The sequence below is a fragment of the Lycorma delicatula genome, chromosome 8 (assembly GCF_047948215.1).
Source record: "Lycorma delicatula isolate Av1 chromosome 8, ASM4794821v1, whole genome shotgun sequence".
In the NCBI taxonomy this organism is placed as follows: domain Eukaryota; kingdom Metazoa; phylum Arthropoda; class Insecta; order Hemiptera; family Fulgoridae; genus Lycorma; species Lycorma delicatula.
This window is the reverse complement of record NC_134462.1, coordinates 119,121,334-119,148,082: the sequence shown is the minus strand read 5'-3', so window position 1 is coordinate 119,148,082 and position 26,749 is coordinate 119,121,334. Positions and strand designations below refer to the sequence as shown.

The following is a 26,749-nucleotide window of genomic DNA, read 5'->3' as shown; positions in this document are numbered from 1 at the left end:
TGATGTCTTTCAAGATTCTTAAAAGCAAAACATATTTATTTTTAATTGATAGCTAAGTAAAAATAAAAAATATTACATTTTTTTTTTAATTTATGAAACGAGTACTACACTTAATTTTAATGTTTCTGATACATATATATATATATATATATGTGTGTGTGTGTGTGTGTGTGTGCGTGTGCGTTTTCTTTAGCATTCTGGATTTTGTTATATAAATTATACAACTGTACACAAAGTTATACATTGTGACTCTTAAGTATTCATAATAGTTTTATTATTTTCTCTGCGATCGTATTAACCGTTTCTGTGCGTACATAGTTTTCTTTATATAGTCTAGAACCTATAAAATTAGTAAATAAACAAGAAAAGAATTCTTTTTAATATATTTTCTGTTTTTGTTAATGCGTTTTGAAGTTTTTTCTCTCTCTATTTGTTATCGATAAATTTCTTCGAAATAGATATATTTTTAGATATAAATCTATTTAATAATATAAAAAACATTAATTGATAAATAATTAATAATTCTGACAAAATAAGACTACTGAGAAGTGAAAAATTGTTTTCAGTAAAGAAACGTGGACATGTGGACGGTGAAGGATCGATTGAAATGGATTACCGTTTTTCTCGTGACGGTTACAGTTTTCGTGATTTATAACTGGAAAAAAGGTATTTTTCATCAAAATTATTGTAACATAAGACTATGGAACGATTATTGGAGCGAATTTGAAGGGTTCGATAATATATCTGGAGTCGCTACCGGCGAACCGATAATTCCAAATTACGTTCATTTTTTACGTTACGGTTGGTGGATGGAAGAAATGTTATTATTCGACGCAGTATGTATTTTAGCCGCTTTCAAAAATCAAAAACCGGATAAAATATTTTTTCATAGCGATTTAACAAATTTTACCGGTAAATACTGGGAAAAAGTTATAAGTACACCGGGATTTCTTGATATCGTTGAATTTGTTCCGGTCGATATTCCCGAGGAAATATTCGGGCAGAAATTTACAGACGAATCAAACAGTCTTTTCCACGCCAGCGATATTCTTAGAATACGTATTTTGATGGAATACGGAGGGATTTATCTAGACGGTGATTCGTACGTAGTTCGTAATATGGATCGTTACCGAGTTTACGAAATGGCTTTAGGATGGGACGAAGGCGAATTACTCGGTACTCAAATTCTCGTTGCGCATAAAGACGCAAGATTTTTAAAACTGTGGCTTGAAAGCTACCGTAATAATTATTATCCCGATATGTGGTATTTTAACGCCGGGGAATATCCGACGAGAAATATACTCGAATATAGACCCGAATTAGTTCATCGCGTTAAACTTTTATTCGGCGTACAAGATCTTCGGGGTAAAATATATAGAGGATTCTGGTCGGATTGGACGCAACAGTATACAATACACGTTCTTACACGTCATGTCGATGTCATTAGCGATTACTACTATGAAAATGTAGAAGGTCCGGAAGATTTAACCGATCAGACGATTGTAAAATATGAATTTACCATGAGATATATGGTCGAAGATGTTATTACATTGCAAGAACAAAATTTTACAGAAGCAAATGATACCGGGAACGTCTAACAATATAAATTAGATATAACATTATATTTAATATTATTCACCTTTTCAAAAGATATGTGACAAATTAGTAGCGTTTTCATTATTTTTCTTTGAAAGCAACGATTCTTATTTCTGAAAAGTTCATTATTGTTTTAAGTAGGACGGCAGTTTATCTTTTATTTTTTTTAGCGTTTTTAAATTAAGCATAGAGTGATAATTAATGTATGAATTTGAATATTTTTTCTTGTAAATGTGCAAAAAAACTACTATACAGAGAAAACAGTAAAAAAGTGCTATTCTGTCTGCGGTTTATTTTGTAAGTTTTTATACTTAAAAAATACAGAAAATATAGACAAAAGTAAAGATGTAAGTACGCGCAGTAAAAGTATAGATAATTTAATTATTACCGTATTAAATAAGAAAAATTCTACGTTTACGCGTGTGTGAATATTAATTTGAACCTAAAAATAATAAAATATACATCTACAGTAATAGTAATCAAAGGGTTAACGTGTGAACAAATTAATGCGATTAGAAATAAATATGAATAATCACATTTGTGTAAATTTGTTGCTTTATACTATCCGTCCCGGTCTTTCTTATTGCCGTGATATGTGAAAACTTCCTGGGATATACGAGACGATTGCGTTTTCTGATAGTAATCATATTTACTGTACAGCCAGTCCCTGTGGTAAATGAAGAGATGGTATCGTCACCTGTATGGCTGAATATCACCTACATTTTGATAGGCTTGACATGCTACATGCAACCGTATATTTGGCACTAGGAGAAATCGTTTCATTCGTTACTCTACTTTGTAAGCCTGCTACGGGAAGCTTGTTATTATTAAAGATGGTTTTGTCGTTTTTGGGAGTGACTTGCGACTCGTATCAATTTTTTTTACGGCTATGCGACAAATAAATAAAACTATTCTGTTAAAAAAATATTAGACTTTTAAAAAAAAATATTAGTTACGATACAAGTTCTATAAATTCACTGTAAACTGCTTATGCATTGTGCACTGTGTTATTTTTAATATATACAAAGTAATACGCTTTATAAATTTGTTATATATTTGTAAATACATAGAGATTGATATACTGTAAATTCTGCCTTTTTGTAACAACTAAATAAACATATATGATAAATGATTTATTGAGTGGGTAAATTGTTGCTGTGATTGCTATTAAACGATGCGTTAATGTAATTTAAGGAAAGCGCATTTACTAAAAATATATTGGTTCATCTTATGAAAATAAAAATAGCTATTAAAAAAAAAAAATATGAGATTATAATTTTGTATACAGCTTGGGATAGAAGTATTGCAACCTCTGTTTAACACTGAAGCGATATTTAATTATAAGATATAAGACTTTAAGATGTTTTTTGGGCGAGTTACTCAATTTTTTAACAGTAAGGCATAAGGAGGGCAGCTAAAAAACTCTAAATTATCACACTCGTTGTACGACTACTTATTTTAAAGATCTCATTAAGAATAAAAGACGGTCTCGATAAAAAATCTCAAGGACAAATTTCATATTTATTTGTTTTTTAAATTACTTTGTAATGCGATAAATAATTTGTACGACAATATATTTTGGACTGATTTTTTTAATAGACATGTAAATAATTATAGAAAAAAATATTTTATTTAAAATTTCTTACGCGACTTCATTAATTAAATATCCAAGCCGGCTTCCTCTCTATTGTTTGACACCATACTAGCCGCTAATAAAAGTTTGACATCGAATTACTCAGTAATTCCTTAGTAATGTTTTGGCTTCTTCCTGAATTTTATTTTTTAAATCGGAAGTATCTTTAGGTTTTATGCGGTAATTAGTATTTTTCATATAGTCCTACCGGAAGTAATCTAAAGGTGACAAGTCTGATCTTACGGGCCGTTTTACCTTACTATGCCTCTTTGACCAAACCATTTTCCAAAAAAAAAAAACTGCATTAATATCTAACACACTTAGCAGCCAAAATAAAGTGGAATCCACTTTTTTGAAACCAGATTTTTGGAAATCACTGCTAGAAATATTTTGAATTTTTAGACCGATTTGATCTTGAACCATAATAGTAATAATAATTAATCGGTTACAGGCTTTTCCATTTTAATGAGACTTTTAAGTAGGATAACACCCAATGGGTCTGAACGTACTATTAATGGTTTTTTTTTTTATTGTCTTCATCAAGAGGGTTTCAGTTTTAATATAAACAAACGGTTGAGTAACTGACCCATAAAGAATTTTACACCTGGAAATTTTATAATTCTATCTGAAATAATTTCATTGTTATACGCGGATTGCAGTGCTTTTCTTTCATATACATATACACACACACAATATATTATATATATATATATATGTGTGTGTGTGTGTGTTGTGTGTGTGTATATAGATAAAAATAACATACTTTTACTGTTTATTTTTTATCTCAGTTACCTCAGGATCTCCTGAACCCATTGTTGTAGAAAATTTTAATTTTACAACTATTCTATTTTGGGTCCTGATCACTCATTAAGAAATGATTTTAGAAAATTTAATCATCAAAGGTTGGATTAGTCACTCCAGTTGAGATTGAACTGATGTGCAAGATAATGCTAATGAACCGCCAGTTCATAGACAGCAATGAAATTGAAACTGTAGATTTTAATTACTTTTATCTTTTATTTTGCCGATTGAATTAATGATGAACGTTGGATAGTTAAGAAGAGTTGTCCCCTTCAAAATCATATAATGAATGAATGAATTAAAGGAGCACTAAACAGAGCCGTTTTCTCTGAGAGTAAGTATGTCCATTATACAACCAGTTCTCTGTGAAAAACAGAGTAACCCCCTCTCATTTTAGAGCCAAGCATATACATTTTGATGAGCTTGACATATTAATGTTCAAGAATATGTCTATTTTGCTGAAGAAGGTGTTTTGTAACCATATTACTTGTAATGTTCCTTTGTAAACCTGGCAAAGAATGTTTGTATTCAAAAGAATGGCTGTGAAAGTTTTAAGAGTAAATTTTACGTCATGTCTTGTAGCGTACAATCTTTTTAGTTTTGATATACCATTCATACCCGTGAAAGAATTTGACATAATTATTAATAATTAACTTTAGAGAGAGAGAGAGAGAGTTTGTAAAACAGTAAGTTAACAGCATTATTCTTCTTTTTTTTTAGTTTTTAATTATTTTTGTAGTCATAAATTTGTAATGAATCCTTCAGGATTGCAATATATTCTACTTATTGAAAAAATGTTCATACTTTAACTTTATTAATCGGTTAAATGGAAAAATTCATTATAATTGGCATTTAGTGAGTATAGTACCGATCCCTGGTAACACTTGCAAACAAAAAAGAATCTTTTTTTGTCTCAAGAAGAAAAATATGTGATTCTGATAGTATGTTTTCTCCTGAATTCAAATATGATATCGGTTTTCCCTTATCAAGATTTACAAGATTTCCGAGAGACAGGAATTTATAATTTCAAACAGTTTAATACTTTTTGCATTCTTAACTATACAATATTCAAACATCTAACTCGCCTAGAAAGTAAGAAATGACTATTTTCTGCTATATTTCGCCTCTGAAGCATCTCTTTTGATAGCCCAATAATAATCGGCCAGCATATTAGGATTCCACTTGCCTTGATACCTCTTTTCCATAGCTGAAATCTCCTGATGAAAGTGTTACCCGTGCTCATCGCTCACTGCGCCAAGATTTTCTGGGAAGACATCTAGATGCGAGTGTAGGAAGTATACTTTTAAGGCCGTATTACAATCCAAATTTTTATAAGATGTTATAAAATCGTTGACAATATCAACGATATAATTAATTTTCCGCCTTTCGATTTCCTAGAAAATTCTTGAGTAACATTTTTCAATGCTTGCCAAGCTGCTTTCTCCAGTGGATTCAATAGTTCCTCAAACTTATCATCGTGCATTAATGATCGTATTTGTGGACCCACAAATACAACTTCTTTAATTTTTGCATCACTAATTTTAGGAAACTTCTGTTTTAAGTGCATGAAACCAGGAGCATTGTCTGTCCATGGCCTTGACGAAATTCTTCATTTATCCTAGTTTGATATGTAACGGAGTAGATACACATTTTTAGGCTTATACAGTGGGTCATGTTTCACATTTATCTGTTCAGGTTGAGTGACTGTTCAGGTTTGAGGCCATTCTTTTGTAATGAAATGGTTTTTACCGTCCCTACTATCCTATTCACACAAAAAAACAACAGTACTTTGTGTAACCTAGCTGAAGACCAAGAATAAGTGCAGTTACCTTCAAATGATCACAAATATTCCATTCATACACTGCATATTGAAGCTATTACAATATAAATTTAAAGTTTTCATATGTTTCTTTCATACTAGCAGAATTAGTCACTGATACTGATGGAAATTTATTACCATTATGCAGAAGCACAGCTTTTAAACTAAGTTTAGAGGAATCGATGAATAAACGCCATTCTGTTGGGTTATGTTCATTACAAAGTGTCTCCGTAAAAGAAGAAATGTCATTACAAAACACTAACCCATTTTCTTCAGAAAAGTAGTCTTTAAATTCAGAATGACGATTACGATAACTACATATCTTTGTATTCATTTGAAGAAGATTCAATCCTTTTAGCCGGGAAGCAAGCATTTCAGATTGTTTTTTGGATAACTTTAAATCTCGTATGAGATCTTTAAGATTTTCTTGCGTTAGTAAACTTGAGGCTCAGATGAACTGCTTTGTTCAAAAGTTCTATCACCAGAATCTGCTTCTTTTTCTTCCTTACTTCCATCAGACTCTGAACTCTCTTCATCTAATGTCACATGTTCTGGAGACTTTGATACGGCAATTCTTCACAGTGCGGTCTAATTGCAGATGTCAAGTTAAGGTACACCACTGTATGTTTTGTTTTTAACGTAATCCCTTTAATGTTCGTTAAGCGGAAACAACAGTCAGAAGAGTGATCTTTGGGTTCCCTCCAGATCATAGGGATAGCAAATGGGACGTGGTGTGTGCCATTTTTCCATGCAGTGAGAAGCCTAGAAAACGATAAAAGATATGTAGGACCCAGGCCGTTGTTTGGTCCCCGACTTTACACCCAAAATAAGGATCGTAACACTTTTTTACTGATGGAGTAAGGTTTCGCCTTTGTGACTTGAGCGTCACTTCACCACATACATAACAAAAATTGTTAGGATGATTTAAAACAAAATCTAGGCATTTTGTAATTAACGACTAATTAAAAGAAATAAAGTTGTAAATATGTAATACACAATATGTTTACTGGTTCACTATTATCTCATAACTGGCGTTCTGATGAATGTATGCTACTCTAGATCACGTTTGTACATGTCTATACACGTCTGAACCTGCACAACAGTAGCAACGCTACCCTTTAAGTTAGCTGATTTGGTTCCATCATATTTACAATGCTCTAGGAGCATTTACTTGTAGTGGACAAATGGACGAAAAAAGGTTAAAATAAGAAAACAACCTGTGGGTGATGGAGAAATTCAGAATACATATCTGAAAACAGGATAAAAAACCGCATATGTTCACCTATTTGTACTCGTGAGACAAAACTAATTTTGACCATTCTAATTTAAAAAGGGGTGAAGTCTCAAACAATAAAATTTGTTATGTGTAGTACATTTTTTTTTTTACTATTCTACAAGGTATTCCATTAAGAGTATATTGAATTAGATGTTATTAACATATTATTGCATGTTTTATTAAATTATTATTATTTACATTATTTTGGTGAAGCAAATTTTTGTTGTTATATAGTAGTTATTTAATATTTAAAGGAAATTATTAAAATAAGAATAAATAATTAACAGCGTTACAAAGAAATGAATGTTGTTTACAGTTTTCATGATGGAATGGTATCCAGAGATGCGTTGGGCCGCTGTTATAATATTTCTACTTACGTTTAATGTATTTTATCAAATAAAATTTGGTACGAAAGATGTTCATCAGTGTTTTAATGATATATGGAAAAATATGTACGATGATTTTGAAGATTTTGATAATATAACTGGTGTACGTGGAAAATATATCGTTCCTAATTACGTACACTTTTTAAGACTTGGATGGTGGAGTGAAGAATTTATGTTTTTAGATATTCTTAATATAATAGCGGCTTTTAAAAATCAAAAACCGGACAAAATTTTTATTCATACCGATGTAGATGAGTTTAGTGGAAAATATTGGGATAAACTTATCGAAACCGATGGGATAATAGATGTTCTAGAAATAAAGAAATTGGAAACACCGGTGAATATTTTTGGTCAACAATTCACTGTCGATTTACATTATTATTTTCATGCCAGCGACATACTGCGATTATTAATTTTAATGCAATACGGTGGGATATTTCTAGATAACGACTCATATTTAGTGCGTAGTCTTGATCCTTTTCGTCGTTTTGAAATGACGCTCGAATGGAATGATGGATATTTTCTTGGAACGCAGACATTAATTGCTCATAAAGATGCCAGATTTTTAAAGTTATGGTTAGAAAGTTATCGAAATAATTATAAACCGGAATTATGGTATTACAATGCCGGAGAATATCCGACAACGGCTATACTTTGGTCACGACCTGAATTAGTACATCGTGTTCAAACACTTTTTGGTGTTTTAGATATGAGAGCTAACGTTTTTGCGAAAGATTGGAAAGACTGGAGAAAGCAATATTCGATACATACATTTTATCGACATATAGGATATCTTGACGAACAGTATGTAGATTTTCCTTTTCAAGCTCCAGAAGAAATCGATGAAAACAATATTAGATATTATAAAACATCACTTTTAGAAATGGCAAAATCTGTTTATAATTTTGACGATAAAGATCCAGTCGCTGTCAAAATTGAACCGATTGTACCTTATTAAAATCTTTCAATCGTTAATAAAGATAGTTTAGCGCTAGATGTAATTATTAAAATTAGTTTAAAAAACAATGTTTTTTTCTAATCGAGAAACAACCCACGTTTAAAAAAACCCAGTTTTCTCGTGACTGTGTTCTAGGAAAGTAAGTACTTCATTCTTTTCAAGTACACTCGAGAAGCAACGTTAAAATAATTTTAATGGTTTCAAGTACGAGTATTTATTTTCCTGTTTTTAAATAAAATCTATTTTTTATGCTCTATGTAAGGCGATGACAATGCTCATTTGTGCACCCGCTGATTGCCATTAATTTATATGTGCAGCTTTAATCAGAGTAATTCATATTATAATTTAAAAATTATATTACGCAGCTCCTTTGTTCAGTTGCTATAATGTATCGTTTCATGATAAAAAGAAATACATTAATTTTTTGCTTTATACTACCTGTAAAGCAACAAATAAATAAAATATTAGTCTTTATTAAGGCTGTGTTTGTACATGGACGTATGTGTACCGCTTACGTGATACAAGACACTCCAGGTAGAATTATCTTCTCCAAGAGTAATAATGTTCATTGTACAGGCTGTCTCTTTGGTAAATACTGCGAAGATGTAGTTTGTAAAGTTGTATATCCCTTATTAAGTAATCGTTTAATAATAATATTTATTAAATTATTAATAATATAAATAATTTTCCTGTGGAAATTTATCTCGGCTACATAGTATTTAGCTAAGAAGGTCAACGGGAAACTACTTTTCGATTCAGTTTCGTGGATACATCTGACATAATAATCCTGGTTATTCTTGAAAAAAAGCTATGAAATTTTCCATCGTCCTATATCTGCATTCAGTTTACCTACAACCTTTTGGTTTTAGCTCTTAACAAACACTCTTATTTTACGATTTTAAATTATAATTTCATTTTTTTATTACACTTTAAACTAAATTCCAACAATGAACCGTTTTAATTTAGCGATTTATTTATTATACAGCTGTTTCAATCTTTTACAAGATGTAGCCTCTTCAAGTCTAGTTCGACAGGTAAGCCTTCAACAGTTCTCGCCATGCTTGTCTGTCCTCCGCCGTCCTCTGCCAGTTGGTTCCAGCCACCCTTCTAATGCCTCTGTTCCATCGGTCTGGTGGCCTGCCTCTCCACTCAAGGACCGCCTTTGTCCACTTTCCATCACATCATCTCGCGATGTTTCCTGCCCATTGCCGTTTCAGAGCTTTCACAGTTTCCATTATGTCATGTACTCTCATTATGACTCTTATGTCTTCCGCTCTTTTCCGGTTCCTTCTTGTGTAGCCTAGCGTTGACCTGGGTTAATGACCTGTTAATTTAGCGATTAACAGTTCATAAGTGACGAAACATATTTACTGTATTTTTACATTTATGTTGAAGAACTACAGAAAAAATAGTTTAATTAGCTTTTAATAATGCACAGAAACCGGCCTTTATGTCATCGATAAAAAAGATCGATAAACTATCATCAGGTGAAATTTTTCTGTAGTTAGACGATTTTTCTTATAGTTAAGTTAGATAATTTCACGTGCTTTTCTGCGGAAGGAAAGTGAAGATTTAAGGAATTTTGAATCAAATCACTGACGGCTCTTTAGCGTGTAGAAAGAACACAGTCTCTTTCTGCACATACCTGAGCAAAATTTAAAACGAACGGTGCTACTTCCATTCGAGGTAAAGAAAAAGAATATATGAAATCGATATGAGAGATTGCGGATTGAATTAACGTTCGTTCGGAAAAAATTTTTTTTCTCATTTCATAACCTCTCTGACAAGAGTTTACTTTGTTTGATGCTTTGCCTATGGAACCGGTTCAAAGATGTTTCATAATCTGTACAAAAAGCTTAATTCAAAGCCGAGTGATGCTTATTAGGTTAAAACAAGTCCTACTAATAGATGCATTCATTTAAAAGTCATCTAAACAACGTAAACACTTAAACTGATGGACAATTTGAAATACAAGAATAATAACGATTAGTCCCTTCTATATTTACATCTTATACATATAGGTTTGTATTGTACGTTCAATATTAAAAATTATTTTTAACCTTGACCTTAAGCTGAATAGTAAATCTACAAGATAATCTTTTATATTCTGAATACATTTTCCTTTTTCTAATCCCATTTTTTATTTCTTGTTTTTAACACACGGTGGAATGACAACTTCCATCGAAAATATAAAATTATTACGAAAATAAATGATTAATTGTTCTTTCATTATTTAACTATTTTTAATTATAATTTTTAGTTTATAATAATTTTTATTTCATAACTAACGAAAATATGTATCACTATATAACATAATTGTTTAATACTTTGTTTAAATGTTGTTCATGAAATGAATATATTACTTGAATATTGTCATCAAAATGAAATCGACTGAGATGAATGAAATTTTTTGCAGTTGCCATCCGGATTGATCTTCGAGTGTTAACTGCAGCGATCGGAATCTTATATATCAATTTAATTATTCAGAAATATAAGTATAATATACAAATAAAATGTAGTCCATCGTTATGGGATGACACGGATGAATTCGATGGATTTAATAACGTTACCGGTTTAGCAGCCGTGCAATTAATAGTACCGAATGTAATTCATTTTATTAGGATGAGCGAATGGACGCAAAATATATCGTTTATCGATGCCATTGTAATTTTAGCCGCTTTTAAAAATCAAAAACCAGATAAAATATATTTGCATACAGATAATGATAATTTTACCGGACCGAATTGGGAAAAAATACTTCTTACACCCGGATTAAAGGATATATTAATCGTAAGGTATATCGAATTACCGGAAACTATATTCGATCAAGAGTTTACCAACGACGGCCATTATTTATTTCACTCGAGCGATATATTAAGAATACAAATTTTATTAGAATTTGGCGGCATATTTTTAGATAACGATTCTTATATCGTTAGAAGTTTAGATCGTTATCGTAGTTTTGAAATGGCATTAGCGTGGGATGAAAATAATTATTTTGGTACGCAAATTTTAATCGCTCATAAAAACGCTAGATTATTAAAATTTTGGTACGAAAGCTACCGTAATAATTACGAACCGGATCGTTGGTACTGGAATGCCGGCGAATTACCGACGATGAGCATTTTATGGGCCAGACCGGAATTTGTTCATAGGGTTAAATTATTATTCGGTATACATGATTTACGAGTCCAAATTTTTACCGAAAATTGGAAAGACTGGCGAAAACAATACACTATACATATTCTTTCAAGACACGTTTCGTTTTTACAAGATTATTACGATTTACCGTTTGTCGATTCTGAAGATTTTAACGAAGTAAACGCTCGAGAATATCCTTTTGCATTTAAAGATATGGTGGCAGACGTATATGAATTTGACGATGAAGATCCTCCGTTAGTTCAAGATATAATCACGATGAGACCCGATATGCAACCTGGATTTTATTTTAATAATTAACCGGTCGGTATTGCTGTATTTATTTATATATAATGAAAAGAAAAACGAATCGATCTGGTTAGCAATAATGATGACAATGTCTTTCAAGACCGTGGATTTATTCAAGAAAAATTTATAGCAATTTTTTTCTTTTCAGTTCCATATTCCAGCATTCTACAAAGTAGTACAGAGTCCAGTTTATAAAACTGCTGTCGACGGGTTTCAGGAAAATTGTAAACTACCATATAACATTGGAGATCTTTTATTTAGATGTACTTTTGATATAGTGGCGATCTTACAGAATGACTTTGACGTTTGGACGTGTTGCAGCCTTCACATCTTTCAGAACGGCAGCCGATGATGGATCACTCCATACTGCAGCAGCAATATTACCTTGTTTACATTAATAAAATTTGCATCATTTATACAATATTATATCATATATATATATATATATATATATATATATATATATATACAAATATTAAATGTTTTTATTTTTTTTACTATAAATTACTGTCGCAGTTAAACAGAAAGAATGTCATTATTTATTAAATGCTGAATTAATAAATTTCAATAATAATTTTAAAATTGTGTCGCCATAAAAAAATTCATAATTGTTTAATAATAATAATAATAATAACCCAAGAAAGAGAGCAATGCAGATAAAATTCTAGATTGGGGAAGAAAAGAGCTGCATGGGAGATACAGGCACCGTCTAGAGCAGGAAGGAGTCGACAAAGGAGCTTCAAATAATCGGCTTGTGCAAGTAAAGTTACATTCTGAGACGGAGGGGTTTATATGTAGCATACAGGATCAAGTAGCAACGAGAAATTTTAAGAGATTTATTATTAAAGAAAATATCGACAACAAATGTAGGCTATGTATGCAACGCAATGAAACAATAGACCGTATAATCACTGGCTGTCCGATTCTAGCTCCGACGGAGTACACCGTGACAACAACGTGGCAAAAATTGTACACATAGAACTCTGCGATAGATACAAGTTACAGTTTCAAAAAGGGCCTTACTATTACTTATGAGGCAGCCTCCTTTCTGGAGAACAACAACGCAAAAATTTTCTAGAACCAGGGAATTGTAACAGCAAAACCCTTCAACTGTAATAAGCCAGATATAGAAGTAGATGATAAAATGGAAAAAGTAACTTACCTAATAGACGTAGCCATCCCATCAAGTAACAAAATCAACACTAAACACAACAATCTTGCTTTTGAAATTAAAGAAATGCGGAATCAAAAAGAAATTTATATAATCCCGATAATTATATCTGCGGAGAGAATAATACCATTTACTTTGCACAACAGTCTTGAAAAACTGAAGATCCAGTGGAAGACCCACGCGCTAATGCAAAGGAGCGTGATAATTGACACCCGCCATGTTGCCAGGAAGGCAGTTAGTCAACGATAGCAAGCCTAATCTCGTTGGTATAAATTACTCCGAGTTTAAGAAATGTCACCGGCAAAAGTAAAAGCTGTGAAAATGTGGGATAATAATAATAATAATAATAGTAATGATAATAGTAATAAAAAGGTAGTTAAATAGACTAAAATTTTTAATGAATTACATGCTAACAGCAGAATGTATTCATTTATTAAAATTAATTGAAAATTTATCACATGCTCCTTTTTCTCTTTTATCCGCATTCAAGTATTTTCGCACATATTTTTGTTTCTTCAGAATGGTTTTTTATTTATATAAAAACCTGTAAAAAATAATTAAATTTAAAATTATACAAATAAATTTACTGTCTCAGTCGCCGAAATAAAATAAAAAATAAAATTTATTTCAACAATTGAAATAGTAAAAACTTAAATTTAATTTTTTATAATTTTTTTCTATTTAACTTTGTTGTTATGTTTTGTATTCAAAAAGAATTTGCAAAATTCAATAAGAATTTTGCAAATAATTAATAATAATATATTTTTTTAAAATAAATATATTGCAAAAATCTCTGTGAAATCATTTAATGTGAAGAAAAGATAACAATATTAACTATTAAGTAAACAATTATTTTTTTATTTCAGTTTATTCTGTTGCTAGACTGGAATTTCCTACTCTTTGTTAAGCAATTCTTAATTGTTTATTATGAATAACTTTATTATAATTATGTATTGATAAGAGTACAGTTTATTTTTTTGTTCAGAAATGTTTTGTTAATAAATAAGTTTGACATCTCTGTTTTTATTTCATGTTGAATTATTAAAAAAAAAAAGTATCATATTTTGTATTGTAATACGTAGCTTTTGTTTAATTAATTGTAATATTTACTTTCATAAAACTATTACAAATAAAAATGTCTTTAAATATTTTTTTTTTAACCCGGTTACATAAGAAGTTGTGTGTTTGTTAACTAGTTTATATTCCTTCAGCTTCAGAAAGTCTGTAGATTTATTAAAAAGATTGTCACCAATTACAAAAAGGTCATTATTATTTTTCTAAAGTCAATACTTATAAGACCAATATTCCTCTGCACCAATATACTGTATTTTTTTTATAACCAAAAACCAACTTGAACAACCCAAGTACAGAATTACAAAGTAAATGAAATGACACTTTTTTTTTTCTTTATTCCAATAACAATTTCGCGGGATCCTGCATCATCAGTGGTATATAAATTACATATCAAACATAACAATGTTTTTTTCTTTTTAGAATAAAATTAAAAGATTAACATATTAAAATTATTACTATCATATATAAAAAACATAAACTCAGTTAAATAAAGAAATTAAATGTATTTAAATATGACGTCAATTAAGAATTAAAAATTAAAATTATTTTTAAAAATAAAATAATTAAAAAATTAATACCATGTAACCTGGCCAGCCGATGGATTTGAAATTATTTATTTATTTTTTTTTTGTCTTCAGTCATTTGACTGGTTTGATGCAGCTCTCCAAGATTCCCTATCTAGTGCTAGTCGTTTCATTTCAGTATACCCTCTACATCCTACATCCGTAACAATTTGTTTTACATATTCCAAACGTGGCCTGCCTACACAATTTTTTCCTTCTACCTGTCCTTCCAATATTAAAGCGACTATTCCAGGATGCCTTAGTATGTGGCCTATAAGTCTGCCTCTTCTTTTAACTATATTTTTCCAAATGCTTCTTTCTTCATCTATTTCCCGCAATACCTCTTCATTTGTCACTTTATCCACCCATCTGATTTTTAACATTCTCCTATAGCACCACACTTCAAAAGCTTCTAATCTTTTCTTCTCAGATACTCCGATCGTCCAAGTTTCCATATAAAGCGACACTCCAAACATATACTTTCAAAAATCTTTTCCTGACATTTAAATTAATTTTTGATGTAAACAAATTATATTTCTTACTGAAGGCTCGTTTAGCTTGTGCTATTCGGCATTTTATATCGCTCCTGCTTCGTCGATCTTTAGTAATTCTACTTCTCAAATAACAAAATTCTTCTACCTCCATAATCTTTTCTCCTCCTATTTTCACATTCAGCGGTCCATCTTTGTTATTTCTACAACATTTCATTACTTTTGTTTTGTTCTTGTTTATTTTCATGCGATTGTTCTTGCGTAGGACTTCATCTATGCCGTTCCGTTCATTGTTTCTTCTAAATCCTTTTTACACTCGGCTAGAATTATTATATCATCAGCAAATCGTAGCATCTTTATCTTTTCACCTTGTACTGTTACTCTGAATCTAAATTGTTCTTTAACATCATTAACTGCTAGTTCCATGTAAAGATTAAAAAGTAACGGAGATAGGGAACATCCTTGTCGGACTCCCTTTCTTATTACGGCTTCTTTCTTATGTTCTTCAATTGTTACTGTTGCTGTTTGGTTCCTGTACATGTTAGCATTTGTTCTTCTATCTCTGTATTTGAACCATAATTTTTTTAAAATGCTGAACATTTTATTCCAGTCTACGTTATCGAATGCCTTTTCTAGGTCTATAAACGCCAAGTATGTCGGTTTGTTTTTCTTTAATCTTCCTTCTACTATTAATCTGAGGCCTAAAATTGCTTCCCTTGTCCCTATACTTTTCCTGAAACCAAATTGGTTTTCTCCTAACACTTCTTCCACTCTCCTCTCAATTCTTCTGTATAGAATTCTAGTTAAGATTTTTGATGCATGACTAGTTAAACTAATTATTTATATATTTCTGATTATATCTATTTTTATCCAAAAAACGTGCTGCCATCTCTATTTTTATATAATAATAGATATAATCAGAATTTGTATAAATAATTTCAAATCCACTCGGTAATGTAACATTGGCTGGCCAGGTTACATTGGTATAATCCTAGTAAATCAGTTATTTTTACACAGATTTGAATGCTAGATCGTGGATACCGCTGTTCTTTGGCGGTTGGGTTTCAATTAACCACACATCTCAGGTCGGACTGAAACTGTACAAGACTACTCATACATATCATCCTCTGAAGTATTATCTGAAAGGTAATTACCGGGGGTTAAAGAGGAACAAAAAGAAGAAGGTTATATGGTATAAATTTTCTAATTATTTTATTTTAAAATTTTAATTTTTAATTCTTAATTGACGTCATGTTTAAATGTATGTAATCATTTTATTTAATTGACTTCATGTTTTTTATATATGATAGTAATAATTTTAATATGTTAATCTTTTAATTTTATTCTAAAAAAAAAAAAAAAAATTGTTGTTTGATATGTAATTTATATACAACTGATGATGCGGGATTTCACGAAAGTGCTATTTGGAATAAAGAAAAGAAAAAACAAGGTAAGTGTCATTTCATTTACTTTTTAATTCTGTACTTCGGTTGTTCAAGTTGGTTTTTGATTATAAAAAATAGAAAATGTCATTATGTATATAAAGATTTGGAAAAAAATAGATCCATATGTCTTTTTTCAAACCAAAATTGATTTAAACACATCATATAAGATCATGCAGATCGTTTTCAAGATTTTAAAATTTTACATTATGAGCGTCTGCAACAGTATAATGCGTGAAGAATAGTTGTTTATGGTATGGTATATATGTATATATAAAACAACATGGTTGTTTTATTTCATGAAAATCATGTTAAACATTTATTTGAGCAGTAACATAGATTACTAAATCAATAAAGAAGTAATTAAATTCCATACCGATTCGTAAATAAAAATAGTAATAAATATAAATATAAATAGTAAAGCAAGCACAACAAAAATAATAAATATACAAAAATTTATATAAAAATTCAGCAATTTAGAATGCATTAATGGAATTCTGTGAGCATGTATTATTTGTAAAAATTAAACAAGGCTACAGAAAATTAAGTTTTCTTTTCTCAATTTTTACTTATGAAATTCATCACCAGAGTAATATTGGTTCTGTAAAAAATCGTTTTATTTTAATTAATGGGAAGATACCTGAAATGGATTGGTCATTTTTTAAATTTGGAATTGAAGATTATAGGAGCCTTTCTCTTAGACTGAACTATTGCGGTTAAAAAAGTATACATATATATAAAAAAAAAATGTTAAAACACTTCATGATTTCGTATATTTTTCTAATAAAACTTTGATTATTTGAAAGATTAATTCAATCCATCAGATTTCTTTTACATTATGCGCAAAAGTAAAATCCCTTAAAAACCTTTCTATCTACAAAAATAAGTTGAGATTACGTAAAGGTAAGTCGGTGGGTTAAAAATTCAAGAGAGTTAGAGAAATGCTAATGTTGAGATTGAATGACAGAAGCAATATAGAGAGGAATGAAGTACAACCAGGCAAGAGACTGATAATAAAAAGAAAGAATTGTTGAAATCTCTTTTTAATTAAGAATTTGTAGTAGGATAATGAAAAAAGGCTTGAATTTGAGGGGATACAATTTTGCAACTAAGAGTTATTAAAATATACAACCTTTAATCCTGTTTTGTTTTATGTTATTTTATTAAGAACTCTTTTAAACAGCCAAAAGTGTCCTATTAACATCAATTTATTTATTTAAATAAAAATGCAGGAAAACCCGTTTTTTTGCTATTTTTGTTCATTCATTTTCCAAGTTGTATAATTTTTGAGAGAGTAATAGAACAATTCTGTAAATTATGTAATTAACATACATTAAACCACGACTTGTATCTTTACTCTCCAAATTTCAAGTTGGAGTGATTATATTGGTAACAAATGGCCTATTAAAAAATTTCATCTGCAATTTTTTAACGATCAGCACATTTTAATATCAAGAAGAATGTCTACGTAAGCGTAGTTCTTCTATTTAATAGAATTCAACCGATCCTTGAAACTTAATTGGAGAGTATCAGAATGATTTTCGACCAGGAAGAAGTTGTGTTGAACAAATGTTCAGTTTTGAAACAATTCTACAGTACTGTAAACTTAAAAATAAAAGTTTAGTAGCAATATTTGTTGACTTTAAAAAAAGCTTGTGATTCTGTTCATAGAAAATTTCTTTTACAAGTTTTCTAAGAATTTAAAGTCGATCAAAAACTCTAAATATTATTAAAGAAATGTTAACAGAAACCTTTTCTAAAGAAAATTTCTAGGAACAGTTTCTGATTCTTTTGAAATTAAAACTAGTGTACAGATAATTTAGTAGTAATCTTCGCAAACAACAAAAAAGAAGGAAAAACAAAACTTGTAGAATTAGAGAAATGTGCAAGTAAAATAGGATTACTAATATCACATGAAAAAATGGAACATATTTACAACACAAAAAACTCAATTAGTGTTATTAAAATATTTCCTAATAAAATGATTAAAAGAATATCTAAATTTAAATACCTTGGAGATGTAATCACACCTCTAATGCTCTAGAAGTAGAAATCATGAAAGAAAGAGTATAAAAACTGGAAAAAGCCAACTATTTAAAAAAAAATGTTTATCATTCATAAAATTAATAACAGCGGTAGACAAAAAGATTTTTTTAATGTTTCACTAAGTGTAATTACATTTCTTGAATTGCTTTTTTGCATAGGTTACAGATCTGTAAATACAATTTTTCTATCACCCTTAGTTTTAAATAAATTACCCTTCAAAAAAAAAAATTATGGGAAAATATAGTTAAAATCTGTAAAATTTATAATTTTGCATCACCATACCTGTGTTAGAATGATTTCGCTGATGCTTTTCTTTTATAAACAGTCTCAGGCACATTCCGAATTGTAATTTGCTAGCATATAAGTATTCCATTTCCCTTTATAGCGGCTTTCCATCACTGGACTGTCTTTGTGGAAACGAGCACCATGTTTGTCACTTATGTCTCTGAAGTTGTCCGGATAAACATCCACATGTGAGTGGAGGAACTGTATTTTCAAATACATATTATATCCCATAGCATTGTATGAGGTAAGAAGTTCATTAACAATTTCGTGGTAATTAAAAAATTTTTGTTTGCCGAGAAAAGTTTTGCAAAGGTCTTTAAATGAATTCCAAGCTGCACGTTCTACATTATTTAACATCGAGTTAAATATATCATCTTTGACCAACTCTCTTATTTGAGGACTAACAAATATTTCTTTTTTAATTTTTCGTTCATTTGTATTAAGAAATTTCTTCCTGATATATACAAATCCGAAACTATCCTTCTTCATTGTTTTTAAAAATTTTACATTTGTCCTAACGTGATATGGAGAGGGGCTAAAAACATTTTTTTGTGCTCAACTAAGGGCTCATGAATAATATTTTTCCCATTTGGAATTAATTTGTTTAGTTTCATCCACTCTTTGGTAACATAATGTTTATCCCTAGCTCGACTGTTTGATTTGCAAAGAAAACACATGTACTTAGTATAGCCTAACTGTATGCCTAACCAAATAGCTATAACTTATAACCACCACATATAATATTGCTGTTTTTTATAATTTATTTTTTCAACAATGTCTTTCATCACATCGTATGTTTCTTTCAAATTAATACCATAAGGGAATGGTATCGAAGGATATTAGTTACCTTTGTGTAGCAGAACCACTTTTAAACATACTTGGATGAATCTTTGAAAAGGCGTTAGTCCTCAGGTTTATGAACTTGTCCTAAGTGCAACATAAGCTCATCAATATTTATGAAATAAACCAAATTATTTTCATCAATAAACTACTGTGAAAGTTCTTTTAGTCGGGTTCTAAAGCCCGAAATGTTTGTATTTTTTTAAAGTAAATTCCAACCTTGCAGTCTTGATCTCAGCGGTTAAGCTTGATTTTTTTGATAAAATTAAATACCTGACCAAGTAATTTTATTTACCATGTGATATAAGATGTGACTTATTGAAAGATAATTGAAAATCAAAATCACTGTGGTCTTCTTCAGTACTGTCTGATTCTTCATCGCTACTTTCAAAACATACATTCATCGGTGAGGCTCAGGAACTGGAATAATGTCACTGTGAGGTACAGGCCTGATTGCAGATTGCAATGACGGATATTTTACAGTAAATTAAGATTTTTTAGAAATTCCAGACACAATTCTTAAACAAAACTAATAATCGGTTACATGATTGTTTGGTTTACGCCAAACCATAGGTACACCAAATAGCAAAGTCTTACGTGTACTGTTCAGCCATCATTTTAAATATACAGAACTATTAATGCATACTATATAAGGAGCCCTCGTCTTATCCTGATCACCAATTTTACACTGAAAGTACAAATGATGTGCCTATTTAATTAAAGGTGTAATGTTTTTTCTATTTGATTTTACAGTAAACTCACCAGATACATAACAAAAGGCATCCACATCATTTACACAATTTCAAGGCATTATGATACTGCACTGTCAACAAATTTATCACAGCAATAAGACAACAAAATAATTTCATTCCTATATCCAATGCTTAATACAAACAGCACAGCAGTGTTGTCAGCTACATATTTTGACCTGCGCAGACAGGATTAATCTTGTCTATGAAGTCTCTCTCTTCAGTATTAGGTATGATGTCATAATATGTGACTATGGTATGATTTTGTTAACTTTGTCTAGTATTGTTTATTTATAGCTTACAAGTTATGTTAACAAAGTCAACAATAAAAAATGAGATAACAATATAAAATATTGGAGCTTAAAATGCTAACATGTTGAAAAATGAAAAAAATCCTTTAATTAAAATTAAAAAAATTTTCAACAATGGTGGGTGATAGAAAGATTCTAATTCATATTCGTTTTCAGCATAAAAACAGATTAAAATCATGTATCGTATATTAGGAAACAAAAATTTTGTTTATCAGTGTAATATAAATGTATAATCAACCATATTTGCAATTCTGGCTGTATTGCAGATTAAAATATACACCGAGAGCCCTGTTGGTCTATTGGCCAAAAATAGATTTTTGGGTATTTATACACAAATTATGTATTAAAAAAGGTGCAACAGTTTTTTTTTGTAGGAACAACTGTTTTGTAGAAAATGTTTTTTCAATTTTGATTTGGTATTAGAACTCATAGCCAGAGAAACACTATTTGATTAAGGATGATTGTGATAAATATTATCCATCTTTTAAAGTAAGTTTTAAGTTGCATTGCCTACTTTTTGATTCTCAAAGTATCACTATAAACTGTTACCACTGTAATAAATGCTGACAGTATATATTGGATTTAATATTTCTTAACTTCGATACTACAGACAATTAAATTTTTATTTATTCATATGATACTGTGGAAGTTTCCTGGTATCTTGTGTAGGTTTGTCGGTTCAGTTATTTGCATTTCTTGTATGTATAGTGATTGTAACTGGAACTTGTTGCATTTTTGGACTGCTCTGCGATGATGTGTTTTAATTTTGCATAAACAATTTTAAAAAAATTTTTGAGTTTCCTAATGCATTTCTGTGCTTCTTATACATCACAATTTTACTACGGTATCCATTAGAACTCTGGTATCAACAGCATGAGATCATGTATCGACAAATACATTAATAAAAACTTATTGCTGCGTATTATGTATTACTCTTTCATCGATGACATGTGCATATTATTATCTGATTTATTAAAACCAGTTGATGGCTTTGTTAATAAAGAGTGAATCGGGGATAACATATTCACAATGTCAAGCAAATTGTCAATAATTGTATTTTTATATATAAATATTAAATCTGATTAGATATGTCCTATCATATTATTATAATTTTCATGATTATAATTATTATCAAACAAGTAATGTATTTCCTACTTGTTCTTTTTCAGACACCAATTGATTGCGACAGAATTTTTAATTGCTTTTATAAAATTTATTAATAATTTTCTTAAACTATTTTTATTTGTAAGTTCTGTTCATTATTGGTAATAGAGAAATAAAATAAAATAGAGAAATAACTGCAGATATTATAATAATGGTAAAAATTACTTAGCAAAAACTTCTGTAAACAGTAATCATCAATTACATTTTTCAGAAAAAATCTTAAGTCGATTGGAACAGTAATGCAATGAAATGTTAAACGATACCTTTCATCATCTTCCTCATATTAGCAGAGCGTATTATATTTTGTAGTATGTTCTATTATAAGACCTAATAACAAAATGATGGATGGAGGACAAGTCTCAAGGTGTTAAAATAAAACTTTTCTTGGTTCGATCCTGATTAAACTACGGCAGTGCAATAAACTCTTCTGCCTGGTCTAATGCATTAAACATGCTGGATACTGTGCATAAGTCATCTCTTCGTCTCGCTGCAAGTGTCTTCCATTTAAGTCCGGTCGTTAAACAAAACCAGTTGTCTTCTATGTAGCCCACATCAAAGCCCAGCCAGACCAAACAAACTTTGAAATTTGTTTTTGTAACTGTGTATGTCAGTACAAAGACTCTCCTCAGTCACCTGCTCACCTTGGTGTTAAGAGCTGTCCGCCGATTTTTTATTTATTGAATATTGAGCTCTCTTCATTCTTCTTACTTAACGTATGCCCTTATCCGTCTTGGAGGCTCAATCCTACAAATATTGACTTGAGTTTGAGTTTGTATGACAGATTAAAAACAAAACCTGTTTTTCTTTATCAAGAATTCTCCCAAATCCTGTCTGATTTAAAGCCGGATGCAATTGTCTATACAGATTGCTTCAAATGTAATAATTTAGTAAGCTGCGCTTTAGCGAACGAACCAATTTCCTTGGACTCCCGTCTGTTACCACTGTCTTTGCCGCTGAGCTTTATGCTACTAACAAAGCACTGAACGTCCTGAATCCTAGATGCCATCATTTTCTTATCTGAAGTGATTCGTTGAGCCTATCGCAAACGATAAGTGATGTATTCAAGACATCCTATTGTTTTGGAAACACTCGAAGCACTCTCTATCTTTTAACCCGTCATAATACTGGTGACAACTTCTACTGGATTCCGAGCCGTGTCGGGATCCTAGGGATTGAGCGCGCTGACGTTGCTGTTAAGGAAGCATGTACACTACCCGCATTCACTACTCGTATTCTTGATTCCAATTTTTCTAATTTAAAAAAATAACGACTAAGAATGGAATGATAGAGTTAGTGAAATGCGACGGTAGATAATAAGCTACGACTTGTGAAGAACACGGAACCCCTTGTAGGCTCGGAGTAAAGCAAATAGGAGATGAAGCTGTTCTTTGTCGTCTGCGGAGTCATACCAGACTGACGCACGGATATCTTATGTTGTCGGCTGATATTCCTGTGTCCTCGATATAACTGCTGTTTAACTGTTTAACATATTCTAGTGGATTATGTACTTTACGCGGCCTTACGTCGCAGGTTTAAAGTTCCTACCGCAATATGGCGTATTCTAGATGACGATGTTAACACAAATGACAAGCATTTAATTTCGTTTGTCAAATAGGAATGTATCGTTAGTTGTTTATCGTTTTTTATTCCTTTTAATCTTTTGTTATTCATAACTTTTTTCTTTTTTTATGTACAGTTTCATGTAGTCTATCCGAGGAGGGGCCTTGTCGGACTTCGTCAAGTTTATTTATGTTTACTTAGATTGTACATATTTTATGTTTGCTATTATTTTTTAAAATTCCGACTGTAATATTAGTTTTTGGTATGTTAGCTGTGATACTAGTTGTAATATTTTACTTCCTTGTACGAAGTAAAGGTTTAGGACTTTTGTAATATCTAGTTGTGTACCTCTCTTTTTGAATGCAATCAACTGAAACAAAAATGTCCAAAAAGCCCAAAATCAAAATAAAAATTGGATTTTGGACATTTTCTTAACTGCAGTAATAAGCCCTAATTGAGAGCTTTTCAACGATGTATCATAAGCGGCACTTATTTTCTTTGGTTCCAGAGTTATAGCCAAATTAAATATTTTGATCTTAGAAGCGGGAAGGCACATCGGTTCGAATCAGACTTCATTTTTTTTTTTTTTAATTTAAATGTATTGATTTACTAATAATTATTAACCTCTGATTGTAAAAAAAAAATTATGATAAATAATAATTCAATAATAATAAAAAAGAAAAATATGAAAAAAAATCAGAAGTTATTAATGAAATAAAATTTTATGACGTTTTTATTAAAAAAAAAATGTATATATGTAATTTAATAGCCGTAAGGAAGTTATGTGGTGCTCACATCAAATTTTTTGGTTTTAATATCATATATGATATCTTTGTTCCAGGCAGTGATAACACAAAAGCGTTTTTCTCCAAAAAACAAAACATAAAATAAAAAAATAATTTAATTTCCCTCATGGGAAGGGCGTGAAAAAAATACGATATTCTGACACTATAATTACCTGATATTTTCATAATGTGTAAATGTTAATGGGTATTTGATTTATTGTCTACATATGTAATTTTTTACCGTGTTTAGAAATTTAGGTATTTAAATGTTTATTTTATCTTTAGATGTAAGAATATTTAAAATTATGTTCACGATTTGAATTTTTTTTATTATCATTAAAATTTTAATTTCAGGTCCAAAATGGTTGTGGTTCGTTAAAGTTCATCAACTTTTTTTGATGTGGATGAAGAAGTTGTACTGGTATTTTGATTTAAGAAAAATATTAATCTCCGCCTCCATTGTTATTATCGCGGTGTTAGCTATACTACCTTTTGTTACAGAAAAGAAAGTCAGGTCTGTATTTTAAATTTGTTACAATTTATGAAAATATAATAAGATTTACAATTTCAGAATTACAATGTTTATTTTTGTAAAAATGTAGATGTAAAGAAATAAAAATGAAGAATAGTGTTTGAAAGAATAGACCGTGAATAATAGATGAAGTATTCAAGAAAAAGTTTCTTGAGTTTGAACACTGAAATTGAGTTTTAAGTAGACTACAGGAGAGAGGGGTTAAAAAAATGGATAGGTTAAAAGAATGCTAGATTTGGAAAAAGTAATAAATGAAAATCATCTCTGAATAATGGTATCCACTTTGCAGGAAGATAAATTTCAAAAGGAAATAAATAAGTTATTGCTTGAAAAAAAAAACTTTAATAACAAAAAGATATATAACCTATAAAGTTCTAACATTTGAAATTTTGTGTGGAAATATTTTGATTTAATTTGATAAATGTTTGGCTTAATTTTCTTAAATCTTTCTCTATTAAGTATAATTTAATAATATAATACTTTTAACAAGGTTATTCATGAACGGAAATGAATTTTATTAATTATAATGGTGATTAACACAAGCTGGGAGATAGGACCGGTGGAGCGTTTTAGTTATAATTATTATTGTAAAAAATAGTAATTTCAAGTAACCTAAAACATTTAGGTTGGCGTATACTTTTCTCTTTACAGATCAAAAAAATTTGTAACAAATTTATTATCATACAAAAAAATATTGTTTGCTAATAAACAAAGTGTCTTTCTGTAGTCCTGTTACAAATAAATAATTTTAAAATTGTTTTAACGGGCTTTTAAAAAACTCTTGCGTAACTTATCAAAATCTTAGATAAATTTTATATTCAAAAATAATGTTTTGAATTCTATTTGTAGTGAAGATTTTTAGTAAGAAAGTTATTTTAGTAAAAAGATGTTTAGTTCACTAATCTATTTAAATAAGATTAGAACTAAGTGTACAAAACCTTCATCTAATGTGCCAAATTGTTTGACAAATGTAAAGGACTGAAAAGTAATATTATTCAAAGGAGAAATGTGTTATTTTTTACGCATATGTGGTCCTAGTTGTAAAATTATCCTTTTTAAAATCTGGCTTAGAGTATTTTAATTAGATGCAGTTACTTTATGCGTTGTAATCTTTTATTTTATTCCTTCTTTCTCCAATAACTACAAATCTACATTAGCAATTTTTTTGAAATTCCAGTTAGTTCTATAACTTCCATTTAGTTATATTAATTTTATTTAGTGGAATGGTTATTCCATTTTGTGGCTTTCCTTTTCAAAATAATCGATAGTATTATTAAACATTTTTCTTCTATGACTCTTCAAACTATGTCTGTCTTAAATGCACTCGGTTCACTGCTTTTACTTTTTATTTAAAGAAAATAATAAAATAACACTACTCCAGAAGTGGTATAGCCAAATTATGTAGATAATGAGTGTTATTAACAAAAATAACAAAATTAATAACTCGAGGAATCTAGTGCATAAAACCGAGATGAAATATAATCAGAGAACAGTAGTTTAATAATTCTTTTGTTTCATCGATGAATTTCAGTGATCCATGGAATGGCTTCAGAATAACACAGACTCTTTCACAGGCCACAAAGTTCCTTTTACTCTTTTATATTTATTTTCTTTTCTTTTTATTTATTGATTTTCTTTTTTAAATTTATGAGGGCTTATGCTTATTAAATAAGATTTTATTCATAATTAAATATATTCTTTGGTTAATATTTTACATGGTTTCTTATATTTATTATCTATTTATTTATTTATTCATCTGTTTATAAGCAAAATTTATTATTCATTAATTTATTACGAACATAAAATAAGTCTATTGTAAT

General features: G+C 29.9%; 2 protein-coding genes across 3 annotated transcripts in view; both read left to right on the top strand.

Annotated features, from left to right (window-relative positions):
* LOC142329262 (uncharacterized) overlaps window positions 1-26,749 on the top strand; it is a 141,172-nt gene that overhangs the window by 77,615 nt on the left and 36,808 nt on the right. For both annotated transcript variants that reach the window (XM_075373686.1, XM_075373688.1), the window contains exon 2: window positions 24,752-24,911. In XM_075373686.1, the coding sequence (XP_075229801.1) occupies window positions 24,752-24,911 (160 nt within the window). The remainder of the gene's footprint in view (window positions 1-24,751; window positions 24,912-26,749) is intronic.
* LOC142329001 (uncharacterized) lies at window positions 10,851-12,319 on the top strand. The gene has a single exon (XM_075373240.1). It carries the CDS (start codon window positions 10,870-10,872, stop codon window positions 11,926-11,928), a length of 1,059 nt encoding a protein of 352 aa, XP_075229355.1. The 5' UTR covers window positions 10,851-10,869; the 3' UTR covers window positions 11,929-12,319.

Excerpts from the sequence above, each read along its gene's own strand:
- LOC142329001 (XM_075373240.1), top strand. The coding sequence starts at position 10,870 with ATGAAATTTTTTGCAGTTGCCATCCGGATTGATCTTCGAGTGTTAACT.